This window comes from Phyllopteryx taeniolatus, chromosome 3 (genome assembly GCF_024500385.1).
Source record: "Phyllopteryx taeniolatus isolate TA_2022b chromosome 3, UOR_Ptae_1.2, whole genome shotgun sequence".
Taxonomy (NCBI): domain Eukaryota; kingdom Metazoa; phylum Chordata; class Actinopteri; order Syngnathiformes; family Syngnathidae; genus Phyllopteryx; species Phyllopteryx taeniolatus.
The window spans coordinates 26,299,254-26,312,662 of NC_084504.1; the positions used below are offsets into that span (position 1 = coordinate 26,299,254).

The following is a 13,409-nucleotide window of genomic DNA, read 5'->3' on the forward strand; positions in this document are numbered from 1 at the left end:
TAATTGCCTTTAAAAAGATAAGAATGCTCAGTTTTGGCATTAGTCTGACAGTGTGTTCATTATTGTGGTTGTAGTACTGGACTGAAGAAAAACCCATGTATTTATTGTGAGGGGCGAGTTGTAAAGTTGTAAGAAATAAGACGTATTTAATGACAAAGTCAGAATGTTACAAGAATAATTTATTATTTTTAGGAGAAAAAAAATCTAATGTTAAGAGAATAGTGTTACGTTTTCATTTATTCTATTCTTCTAAAACATTTTTTTTTTTTTTTATAAAATTCAACAGTTTTTTAAAAAGCCATAATTTGAGGAGAAAATCTTTTTAAATTAAACAATATGTCGATAAATTGTTCTTGGGTGGGGGGGGGGGGATAAAGTTACGGGAGTTATGGCATATGTTTATGAAAACAAATTAACTTTAAAATAATTTAGTCTCTTATTTACATTTTGTAGCAATTTAAAGTATTATTACCAATTAATAATTATAGCAGAATACTGCCATATTTTTAGAAGAAAACTGTAATCCTATTTATGAGAATAATATCATATTTTATGAGAATTGTTTTTAATTAAATTATTATTTGTCGAGAAATAGTTTGACAAGAATAGTTTCATATATGAGGAAACAATTAATTTTATTAGAATAATAAAATGCGTCATTATTTTTGTAATATTTTGAATCGGCAAATTATTCTTTTATCAGAATAAAAAAGTAATATTCTAAGAATAATGTTCATAGTTTACAATAAACCCTATTTTAATTAACGTATTCTTGGAGAGGAATCGTCCTGTTTTATATCATACTTTTAAAACCAAAAAGTCCTAAGATTATAAGAACATTTTGTTTTATGAAAAGAAATTGTTAATCGCCATTGTTGGAGCGGGGAGTGATAATTTATTTGAAATGTGTTTATTAGACAAATTATTATTGAATTATCCTGTTTTATTTGGTGGGGATCGGAATTATTAAATAGAATATTGTTTTCTCAAATAAAAAATATGAATGCACAACAGATATGTGCAAAGCTTACGTGATATGATATAAATGCAACGTTTACATTTGAATTCGTGAGAAAGTGTGGACACTGGCCCTTTAATTGCAAAACGTGCTGACGTAGTGGGGACGTTCACGCCACGTCATCTTCGCTAATGTTCCCGTGGTGTTCGCTCTGTGGACTCGCCGAGACGAATTGACTTGTTTGTTTGGCGTGGAACCGCTGATAGTGTGCCAGTTACTGGTACATTCGCCACTCAGTGTAAATGTGCCAGTAAAGGGTTGCCTGTCTGTGACTCCGAAGTCAGCTAGCTGGGCTCGCCTCCTGAACAACGAGATAAGAAAATGTCTGTCGTGAGGTCTTTACACGGAAGTTACACTCACAGGACACAACATTAGGTACACTTGCGCTATCATGACAAGAGCTGTATCACAAATGGTTCCGCTCTTATATATTGATTTCGTCATATGGAAATATGCGTCTGGAGTGTTAAAACGTGTGCTGGTGTCTGCAGCAGGATGATCTACATCATCATGGGAGTGTCGGGTTGTGGGAAGTATGTATTTGACAAAGTACTCACACTCTATACTGTAGTACAAGTACAGATATTTGTGTGAACATTTTTTTTTTTTTTTTTTTTTTTTAACATATATTTAGGTGAAAGTAGGAGACATGATTCAACTTTACTTAGGTCAGATGATTTATAAAGTTAAAGTCCATAAAATTACCAGCGACCAAAGAAATTGTCATGTAAGTGTAAAAATGAGATAAACTGGGTGTAAAATGTCAAAACATTACACGTATGTAGTGTGTATCTTCTCACATTGTTCTTGTCAAAAAGCCAAAGAAAATGCAAACCCAGTTAATGTGACGCTTGCTTAAACTGTTGTCTCGCACTACAGGCTGACGACGATTTGAACTACCAAAATTTTGTGTGCATTGAGAGGTGCAAACAATAGTTTAACAATATAATGGAGAGGAGTTAAGACGGTAACGTTTTCGTTTGAGTTTTCTCTTTTTGATGTATATCAACAATATGAACTGCTGTGCCGTGTGTTTCTCATGTAGGAGCTCTTTGGGGGCCTTCCTGTCAGAAAAGGTGATTGTACCCATGAGCCTAATCTCAGGGGATGTTTGACCACGTCATCATCTGAACTTTGTGTGTTGTGTGTTTACGTATCAGCTGGGGTGGCCGCTGCACGAAGGCGACAGCTTCCACCCTGAGGAGAACGTGGCCAAGATGGCTCGTGGCGAAGCGCTCACCGACCGGGTCAGTTGGCGCCCTTGTCAGTGCAATGCTCAAGAGTTTGGAAATTGAAAAATAAAATCAACAAATAAATAATAATAATCATATTCAATAGGGGTGGGATAAAATATCACTTGTTATTTGTAGGGTTTTTTTTGTTTCAATCTGTTGATTTTCGCACAATCGCTATATATCATGATACTATCGGTATCATTGGAAAAATATCATCATGAATTGCACCTTGGTTCCCAACCCAGATTGTAGGTAGGAAAATCGTGATATAACATATGTATGGTTGACATATATATGTTATATATGCTCTTGTAAAAATATGGGTGGATGGATTCATATAGATGGAAAGTATGGATGAGACAAAATAGCAATTATCGCACAATTGCAGGATTACGCTCGATACGATTGGCATTGTTGGAAAAATATGGCACTATCATGCGTTTCTCTTTGATATATCCTCACGTAATGCTCTACACATTTGCGGTCCACTATTCGCAAATACACATTCACTTTTTTGTGGGGGATATCCATTATTATTAATAGTAATAATAATAATGCATTGTTATTTTATTTCCACTGTTATATTATAATTATTAGTAATATTAATAATAGTTACTATATATAGTGCCTTTCAAGAACTCAAAGGATGCTTTTATTATTTTTTTTATTTGTGTTTTAATGATAATGCAAAAATTGTCACTATGTTTTCGATTTATGTGAATATGTACAACCCCAATTCCAATGAGGTTGTGGCGTTGTGTTAAACAAATAAAAACAGAATACAATGATTTGCAAATCATGTTCCACCTATATTTAATTGAATACACTACAAAGACAAGATATTTAATGTTCAAAAGTTCAAAAGCCAGCATCTGTGATGGTCTGGGGCTGTGTTAGTGCCAATGGCCTGGGTAACTTACACATCTGTGAAGGCACCATTAATGCTGAAAGGTACATACAGGTTTTGGAGAAACATATGCTGCCATCCAAGCGATGTCTTTACCATGGACACCCCTGCAGCAAGACAATGCCAAACCACATTCTGCGCGTGTTACAACAGCGTGGCTTCGTAGTAAAAGAGTGCGGGTACGAGAGTGGCCTGCCTGCAGTCCAGACCTGTCTCCCATTGAAAATGTGTGGCGCATTATGAAGCGTAAAATACGACAACGGAGACCCCGGACTGTTGAACAGCTGAAGCTGTACGTCGAGCAAGAATGGGAAAGAATTCCACCAACAAAGCTTCAACAATTTGTGTCCTCAGTTCCCAAATGTTTATTGAATGTTGTTAAAAGAAAAGGTGATGTAAAACAGTGGTAAACATGACCCTGTCCCAGCTTTTTTGGAACGTGTTGAAGCCAAAAAAATCCAAGTTAAGTTTTTTTGCTAAAAACAATAAAGTTTATCCATTTGAACATTAAATATCTTGTCTTTGTAGTGTGTTCAATTAAATATAGGTCAAACATGATGTGCAAATCATTGTATTCTGTTTTTATTTATGTTTAACACAACGTCCCAACTTCATTGGAATTGGGGTTGTAAATTACCTGAGAGAAAAAAAAAAGGCTTAAGTTTGCAATTTAGGGACTGTTTAAATGTTTTTTTTTCTTCTTGCAAACATCTGATATTAATAAGTCATAATGTTTTCACTTATCTCTTCAGGATAGATTTCCTTGGCTTCTGAGACTACATGACGTCATTGAAAGGTTTGACTAAAGGCGTACGCGCGCACAATGATGAAGGGCCGGGGGCTTCGTAATCAAAAGCATGAAATTGCCATAAAAAGATCAAAACTATTGTGCCAGTTTTCTGGGGGTGGGATGAACCAGATTGGGACAAGCGAGAGAGAGAGAGAGAGAAGAGAGTTAGAGAGAGAGACTTAAAAATATGAAAGTATCTGAAAGTGTGCCACCATATCATCTGCAACATCAAAGACTTGGTCTGGTCATCTTTTCTCCTTCTCCAATTCCTCTCATCCCTCACTTTCCTCCACCATTGCTTTGCCCCTCGCTCCCTCACACCTGAATGGCAAAATTTGGGCCTCAATTACGAAAAGTTTGCGCATGCAAAATTGCCATGAAGTTCATTTTGCACGTTCTGGGAAGAGTACAGTATATGCCCATAGATGATTTATCACAACTTATCATTGATTTAGCAATACAATTTTGGAGTTTTCTGAATTATGGGTTGACTTGGAAGCAGTCACAAGAAGGAGTCATGCCACGTCACCAATGACAAAACTCCTTTCAACTTTGCTTTTGGTCTGGGTCATTTCAGTGCACAATGACAATTGGAAGTGGTCTAATGTGTTCGAGTGAGTGAAGACACAATCAGGAATGTTGCGCCTCATACCTCAGATGTCAGGCTCTTTATAAGGCTGGTTATCTGCAATTACAAATCATATTTGTTCTTTGTTTGATCATATGATGCCACCAGTGTTACACTATGAAGAGTACGGTGCAAAAGTCATATAGGACACCACCAGCTTGGCATAGCAAGTCAAGCAAAGTTGTACAATTTTGGATTTGATGAAAATGTTCTCGAAAAATGTGCTTTAAAGTCACACAAAACGTCACGTGAGAGATTTCACAACACCTCATTTCAGCGAGTATCAAATGGATTGAATGTACATTTGCGTGCTTTGTCTTTTTGTAAGGCTTACTCGAAACGACGAATTACAGTCGTGCAATTTGATCGTAAATTATTAACGTGTGTGTCCTCCATCACAGAGAAAGACGTTCCAGCTCTGATGCGCTGGTGGCCTGCTCCGCCCTCAAACGCCTCTACAGACTCATCCTTCTCCACGGCTCTAAAGCTCTCCCATTCTCCACCGCCTCCCCCCCACTTCCTCACTCCCTTCCCGGTGTCTTCTTTCTCTTCCTGCACGGAGACTGCGAGGTCATCCGCCAGAGGATGGTGGCCCGCAAGGGACATTTCATGACGGCAGACCTTCTGGATTCCCAGTTTGAAGTCCTGGAGGTCCCTGTGGAGGATCAGGAGGAGAATGTTGTACGTCTGGATGTGAGCAGGAGCATCCCTGACGTCGCCGCGGAGGTGGAGAAGCACCTCAGCAGCTTCACGTCTCCAAAGTGAAGATTGAAGATCCTTCAAAATTCATCTCACTAATTGTAGCTGTGACTTGTACCTTGTGTAGTCTTTGAGATTTTTCATTTTTTGTTTTAATTCAGACACACACTTCTGACAAACCTCCACTGCACAACCATGTCCTGCCTTTTGACTTGTGTTCAAAAGTCATTCCAAAAAAAAGGGGAGAAAAAAAAAAAAAAGAAAAAGTATGGCCACACTTATACCTCACCCGCCCAGATCCCTGGAGACACACACACACACACTCAACAGTTTGTCAAGTAGCTCACACGCACACATATTATGTGATGTTTGAAATATATATATATTTTTTTTTTTAAAACCACAAATAAATTGAAATCAAACAAACTGCACTAGTTATTTGTATTGAAAATGAAACTGAGCGTTTGATAAACTGGAGCGTGTTTGCACTCTAGTGTTAGCTGTGGGACATTACAAGATAGAATAAAGTTGCTCCAGTACAGCTGTTCATTGATTGGCGTAACAAATTAATGATGTGCTGAACATGCAATAAGCAGCACCTTGTATGGGGAAATGTACATTGACATATACTCGTACAATACAATATTACACCAAAATGCATCTATTGTACATGTGAGAATGTTATCGCAGACATTCTCAACTTTTTACACCTAAAAAAATGCTTAGTATCACCATCATGACTAACATTTAAATACAGTAGCATAGTAGACATAAGTGCTCATCTAAAAATTGATTTATTTTTTTTTCAAAAAATGTGCTTTTAATAATGTTGTAAGCCATTGTAACATCGATTAAATTGTATTGCACCTAAAAGTTAAATGAAAAAAAATATATTTTAAACAGTTTTTAAAGATAAAATGCAAATGTATTGAACTTAAGTTAAACACAAGTGAACAGTGATTATTTCACGCACCACTAGTTTTACGAGTACTACATTGAGAATCGCTGTGTTTTTATTGCATTCAGAAATCCACTCATTATGTTATACATCACCTAACTACTTGAGCGAAGTTTAAGACAGATAAAGCCAGTTGTGGTACTACACCCACAGAGGCACAATAATTATAGTGCGACATGTGAATCGGTTTTATATACTTGAACAAATGCTTCCATAAAAAGTACCTTGTGATCCATTTGGCTGCTGCTCTGTCCCCATGGAAACCGCTTCCTGATTGGTTGTTGTGCATAGAATCTGATCTGAGGGAGGAATATGTCACTTATTGTCCCCCTACAGTGAGTGTTAATGTGGCAAATAATAGCACCACCGCCCAAAAGGAACTGTACATTTTCTTACTTGCAGGGAACAAATCTTATAGAGTATTCTAAATGTAATTTAATACATAATATTTAGAAAAAGTATAAGATGGGTTAGGTGCCAGCACACCTGGGAACCTTCGTGAGGATAAGTAGTTCAGAAAATGGATGGATAAAAATGGAAAGAGATTATTATTATTAGTAGTAGTAGTAGTAACAAAATCAATATTTACAAATCTGGTATCAAATACAAAATGTATTAACAAATTAATGTGTAATAAAAAAAAATCAATAAAAATAAAGTAAAATTGAATATTTTGTATTTAAAAAATATTAAATGAAATTAATACATAAAAGGTAAAAAAAATCACAAATAAAATTACCAAAGTGCAATTTTGATTATGTTTAAGAGCATTGTTTTTCTACGTCAAAAACCAAACCCAATTATATGATTAGTGAGGATAAGCGGTAAAGAAAATGGATGGATGGATGTCTTTTACAGAAAACTAAAAAAGGATATATCAGTTTTCCCCTTCAGAAATGCCAAACAGCGAATTAGTTGCTTTTTGGCACTGCTACGTTTCCGTACCAAACCCAGCTAGCAGCTATCAAGGAAGAGCTAACAGTTCTGTTCTCTTTTCTTCGAACAGGTGAAATTAAGACTTGGATAACTGCGACTAACATTGCCACTCTTCCACACAAGTCACCGTGGGTATTGGTAAAAACAGCGTAAGTCCATTTTATGCCTCGTAGGCTGTCGTGTGTCGTTATTTGTGTACTTGTAGCAAAAGAAAGAAAGAAAGAAAAAAAAAAACAACACGCACACCGGCTTTCGCTTTTGTACAAGCGAAGATGCTAAACGCAGCTAGCCGCCAAACAAACGTCTCATTTTTACACTTAAGTCTGTATCTAGTCTTAAACGTTACATAAAACATAGTAGCAATTTGAATGTTTTCCTCACCAGAGTGTTCCTACTCTCTTCATCAGTATCAGGCTTCCTCAATGGCATCGTCAGCAACCATCATGGTCCCCACCACCGCCTCGCGCTTCGCCCTGCTTCAGATCGACTCGGACTCCGACTCGGACGCCTCCGAGGCCGGGAAGACGGCCAACAAAGCCGGGTCCGGGAAACAGCGTCCGGAAAAGTCCGCAGGGGGCAAAGCGTCTCAGGGCAACGACAAGAAGAAAGACAAGAGGAAGAAGAAGAAGGAACAACAGCAGAGTGAAGCCAACGAGGTGAGAAAGGGGGACACAAACTCAGACCTTTCCCAGTCATTTCAAAACATCAATGCGAAGGATCAACAACCATGACACACTTTACACCTGCTGTTTTTGACTGATGTGTGAATGAGCCCACTGCTTACCTCGCCCCCCTCGACTGCGTGTGTTACAGGGAAGAACTACTTTTTGAACCTCAAAGTACAAAAACAAACAAACGCATAAAGAAATGCCGATTATATTCTTACTTTATCATGAAACAGGAAATGATGTTAAGTAGGGAAGGACAAGGAAGTAAATGACATGAATTACATCCTTCTTCACCATCTCAATCATGTGCACGGAACAGAACTCAGTACAGTTCTGTTGAACTTTGGGCGTGGCACGATAGTGTCAAAGACAAAGTGTAGTCCGGCAGTGGCTTGAAAGCGACTCCGCATTTTCACCTGGCCGAGCTGCCAAGTTATGGGTGGAGAAATGTGATGTCACGGCCATCCGTTTTCTCGAGGGCCTGTCCTCATTAGGGTCGCAGGTGAGGTGGAGCCTACGCCAGCTGACTTTTGCGCCAGACAATCGCAGAGCGCATAGACAAACAATAATTCATACTCGCATTCTCACCTACGGCGAAGTTACAGTCTTCAATGTTCCTAGCATGCGTGTTTTTGGAATGTGGGAGGAAGCCGACGGTCAGCCCTGCTGGGCTGTTTTATTATCAAGCAGGCTTGTTGACTTGTCAATTGTGTTTGACCTTGAAGTAAATCCATGTTACAGCAATAAATGCTCGTTTTTCTTTCTGAAATCCTGATTTATACATATTGAGGTCTTAAATCTGTTCCGTATGGAAAAAGTGCCTTTAGATGACTTGTTGGCATTTGGCAATGAACGTAACGTGACGTGACGTGACGTGACACCTTCCCGTCCGTTAACCCAAGTAATTCCTCTTCAGACTTGACGTAGCACGCGCGTTGTCTCCGATTTCAGCTTCGCAATCTGGCCTTCAAGAAGATCCCGCAGAAGTCCCAGGGCCAGCCGGCGTGCATGACGCTTTCGAGAATAGCCAGCGGGCTCCTCAGCGCCGCGCCGGCGGCGCACGGTGCTTCTCCGGCGGCGCACGGTGCTTCTCCGGCATCACAGCAGGGCTGGCAGCAGTGGAAGCAGAGGGACGAGCAGGTGAGAGGGGATCGGGCCCAGCTCACCTCATACGTGTGCGGCACGTCTACAACTTGTCCTCCTCCTTCCTCTCACCACAGATGACATCTGAGCTGTACGAGGCGGACTTAGAGAAAGCCTTGATTCTCAGCAAACTGGAGTTTGAAAAAAACAAACAGGTACTTCCAACAAGCACACTTACTGCATTTACATTATAGTATTGTCCCATAGGAAATAATGGACATTTACATATTTACACATCATCTTTTTTTTCTAGTCATACTACCCTTCAACAAGTTACACGTGCAACACTCCAAGTCCTATTTTACATGTATAAATATACAAGTGCAATATATCGCATTGTGCACAAGCGTATCAAATTGTTAACAAGAGCACTCATTTGAATTGGTCCGTACCATCTCACCTTCTTCGGCAGGGCGGCAACAGCAACCACGCGTCCTCGCCGAAGACTCGCAAAGACGGCGGCGGCGGCGGCAGTAGCGGCAAGGAGAAGGAGAAGAAGAAGAAGAACCCGCAGGCCAAAGAGAAAAAGACAGTCTCTCTTCAGGACTTCCAAGCTGAAGGCAACGCAGGTCAGACAAACTCTCAGATCACACCAGCCCAATTTTTTTAAATATGCATCATTCATGTACTTTTGCTCTGTTTAGAACATGTGAGCCGGCGACAGGAGAAAGAGGTGAGCAATTCATGGCATGTGGGCCACTGAGGGCCCGTTCAGTTATTTAACCCGGCCCACTGAGCATTTGCATTATCAAGACTTCTGTATTATATGCTGCATTCATTTAGCTGTTTTTTCCCCTAAAATTGGTCAATTAAATAATTATAATTAATGAATCAATAATTGGTTATTTGTTATAATAGAAGAATTTTAAAAAACTGTCAACGAAACAATATTATAGATGCATTCCGCTTTTGTAATCTATTAAATTTGTTAATTGATTCATTGCAATTTATAAATGTAAACAATGTTAGTAAAATAAACAATTTTACATATGTTTAATAAAATAAGAAATAGTAAAATAAACTTTTTCATACCGAGCACATTTGAATGTTTTTGCTCTATTAAATATTTGGTTATTGTAAATAATAAAATTTCAAAAATGGTAAAATAAAAAACACACTACACTGTACAGTACATTTGACATTTTTAATATATTAAAGGGACAATTTATTTATTGTAAATAATAAATTAAGTAATAAAATAAACCATTTGACATACATAGCAGATTTAAATTTATCTTAAATAATTGGCTATTTAGTGTACATAATAAAATAAAAATGGTAAAATAAAAACCATACTGTAGAGTTCATTTAACATTTTATATTTTTCATATTTGGATTACTTAATGTGCAAATTAATGATTTTTTTAAATGAAATAATTGATTGCCTAATTAAATTTAATAGACTGTATTATGAAACTAATTGACTTAATTTTTAATTCACATTTTAACCCTTCACCCCCCCCCCCATGTATTTATTTGATCTCATCTACACATGAAATGGCCAATCCGTTCGGTTTAAAAATAAAATTTAATGTAGCTCTTTAGCACAGGTTTGCCCACCCCCGATCTAGCGCATCATCATATACAATATTCAGATGCAAAGGGAGTGTTTATGACGCAGCGTGTCACTCCCCACACCAGGAAGTGTCCAACTCTGCTGTGGGACCGGGTCAGGAGGAGCGGTTCTTCAACAAGCTGGAGGACGACGTCAACCGAATTATCCAGCGGGAGAAGAGACGCGAGCAGTACAGCAGCAAACAAGACGGCAACACTTCGGCAGAACGCAAACCAGTAAGTGTGCGGGGGGGGGTGATTTGGACCACAAAGTGCGATTCAAAAAGAAATGCTCAGGTACAGATGACTAAAAAAAAATGTTCCTTAAGTGTTTGCACTTCATTACTTCCCACCGCTGCACCTTTCTATCCGACCAGTCAAAGCCCAGCCTCTGCTTTATCATCCCTCCTCTTCCTTTTGCTGCAGGACCCTCGTGCCGAGCAGCTGAAGTACGAGCTGGAGAAGAAGGACCGGCAGATCCTCGAGCTGAAGAAGACCATCGGACAGTGGGAGGTCGGACCCTGAATGCGTCGTGCAGTGTGTGGGCAACACTGCAGGCACACTGACCACTCAGCTCATGTGTTGCAGGTCAAACACAAAGAGGTGAAAGCCAGAAACGGGCAGCTTCTTAAGATGCTCCAGCAAGGAGAGAGTGAGCCCATCCGTCTGTTTTCTCTAATGCTTATCCTCATTAGGGTCACGAGCTAGCTTGACCCTATCACTGCTTTGGGGCCAGAGGGAGGGTACACCCTGGACTGGTTGCATTCACAATCATGGAAAATTCAGTCTTCAAAGAAGGAGGATTCTTTTTTTTTGGGGGGGGGGGGGGGAATGTGGGAAGGGGTTGGAGTCAAGGTTTGAACACAGAACCTGGACTGCAAGGCAAACGTGCTAGCCACTTTTGCACCACCGTGCTGCACCAAAGAAACAAGAAGCTTGTAAAACGGGACCACGTAATTTTCTTTGGTCCACTAAAGCAAATAGTGTCTACTTCTTATTTCTTGCTAAATGAGCTCAGTTGTATTTTTCATTTGCAAAGAAAATCTGAACCAAAACTGCATTTAGTTTTTCATTTTTAACAGATAACATGATTTCCTCCCCCCCCCCACCACCACCAAATCCCTTTTTAACAGATTACATTAGAATATTAACTGTATACTTACATATTTACATACCACAATTTTTCATGACTTCTGAGTTTGTTGTTAACAATATGCAGTATAATCACAAATGAAACCCAATAAATATGATAACCCCCGTTAAAATAATGATACAGTAATAGTATTTGAATAGGTTTGAATGAGTATTGTCTTTTTGTGTGTGTGTAGTGAAAGACAAAGCAGAGATCTTGCTGCAAGTGGAGGAGCTGCTGCATATCAAAGAGGAGCTCTCGTCGCAGGTTGGCTTGCACTTTTCTTTTTGAATGTAAATGGCTCATGTTATTATGTGCAACATAACTGGATTTATATTCTGATCAATTGTTCCAAATGACTCCCAATAATGTCGTCTGTGAGAAATGTTTTTTGCCTGCGCCAGCTAATGTGGGATTTTGACATTATGCCATGAAAAAGAGGACACAAGGTCCCATTCGTCACTGCTTGTGGCGTTAATTAATCGGTTTTTATTCTTGTTTATAGGTGACCTTACTACACGCCGCTCTGGAACAAGAACGATCTAAAGTCAAAGGTCTACAGTCTGACCAGCCCAAACATCAGGTGACTCTTAAGCACGCTAGTTTCTCCAAATGATATCAGCAGACATGAACTGGTCAAACAGGCATAAAAGAATAATTACCTCCACGGTCACACTTGAACATTAGTAATTGTCACACAAGTGTAAAAAGACCTGAACCTGTATATAAAAGTAAGATTAAAAAAAAAAAAAAAAAAAACTACTTTCCCTTTCACGACAGCGATGCATTTCAGGAAGTGACGCTTTTTAACACTCCTGTTGTACAAATTTAAAAACAAGAAGTTAACAGCTGTATATTAAAGACAACAAGCTACAAGTTGTGTACTCACGAGATGGTGAATCTGTGCGAGTCTCTTCCCAAAACGTAGCTTCCGTCCTTATTATTGTCGATACATTATTTAATGCAGTGGAATTCCCCCCAAAATGGTACAATTTAACCCAAAAAGTCGAAGAAATCTTGAACTTCAAAGCGGCTTTCCACTATCAGTCAAAGTTTGGATACAGTAGCAACTAAAGTATGTCCAAACTTTTGACTGGTAGTGTGAATCATCAGACTTCAGCTCAGTGAGTAGCTAAAGGATTAGCTCCACAAGTATGAAGTCATAGCAGAAGGCTACCAGTGATGGCAAATGTATTAATCAATCCATTCCCTCTTCCATCTTCATTGTATTATGTTTTATTGTTTGACTTTAAAATGTTACGTCGCATGTACATTCAATGAAGTTGAATAATGTATAACAACCATACAGCAGGACGTGCAACAGACTAAAAACCCAAAAGGCAATTGCTAACGTAGCATAGCATGTACTGTAGCTAAAAGCATTAATGGCTCATGACGAGCATGGACATCACAAGTTGTTCCCTCTCCATTACATGTTAGGCGTTTTAAAGGATAAGCACGTTTACCTTATTGCAGTCTTGTTTCATTTTTCAACAACAAAATGGTTGCCTTCAACTCGTTTGTGCCTTTGTGGTTGCCAGGGTAACAAGAGAGGGAAGAAAAGTTCCGAGGCGGATCTCTGATGACTTCACTCGAAGTCCCAACAACAACATGCTAGCAAATAAACATGTTCTTGCTTTGTTTTTGTTTTTTTCTGTTGGACTGCCAGCATGTAGTAATTGCACGCCTCTCTTCACTCGCTCACACAAAAACGGTTGTTACTGCTGCCCCCAACAGGCAC

The 13,409-nt window shown here is 39.0% G+C and overlaps 2 protein-coding genes across 3 annotated transcripts; both read left to right on the plus strand.

The window, feature by feature from the left end:
* Positions 1 to 1,111: 1,111 nt before the first annotated feature.
* Positions 1,112 to 5,703, plus strand: LOC133475291 (probable gluconokinase). Of its 2 annotated transcripts, XM_061767920.1 has the most exons (6): positions 1,112 to 1,393; positions 1,510 to 1,551; positions 2,064 to 2,094; positions 2,179 to 2,265; positions 3,913 to 3,956; positions 4,980 to 5,703. In XM_061767920.1, the coding sequence occupies exons 2-6, from the start codon at positions 1,514 to 1,516 to the stop codon at positions 5,341 to 5,343; spliced, it is 564 nt and encodes a 187-aa protein (XP_061623904.1). In that variant the 5' UTR covers positions 1,112 to 1,393; positions 1,510 to 1,513; the 3' UTR covers positions 5,344 to 5,703. The 2 variants fall into 2 exon arrangements, with proteins under 2 accessions (XP_061623904.1, XP_061623903.1); XM_061767919.1 differs by having other exon boundaries at positions 1,113 to 1,551.
* A 1,456-nt stretch (positions 5,704 to 7,159) lies between these two features.
* gkap1 (G kinase anchoring protein 1) lies at positions 7,160 to 13,356 on the plus strand. The gene is made up of 12 exons (XM_061767927.1): positions 7,160 to 7,320; positions 7,579 to 7,827; positions 8,791 to 8,979; positions 9,060 to 9,137; positions 9,395 to 9,551; positions 9,627 to 9,655; positions 10,624 to 10,773; positions 10,963 to 11,049; positions 11,125 to 11,188; positions 11,865 to 11,935; positions 12,174 to 12,251; positions 13,210 to 13,356. Exons 2-12 carry the CDS (start codon positions 7,594 to 7,596, stop codon positions 13,249 to 13,251), a joined length of 1,179 nt encoding a protein of 392 aa, XP_061623911.1. The 5' UTR covers positions 7,160 to 7,320; positions 7,579 to 7,593; the 3' UTR covers positions 13,252 to 13,356.
* Positions 13,357 to 13,409: the final 53 nt, after the last annotated feature.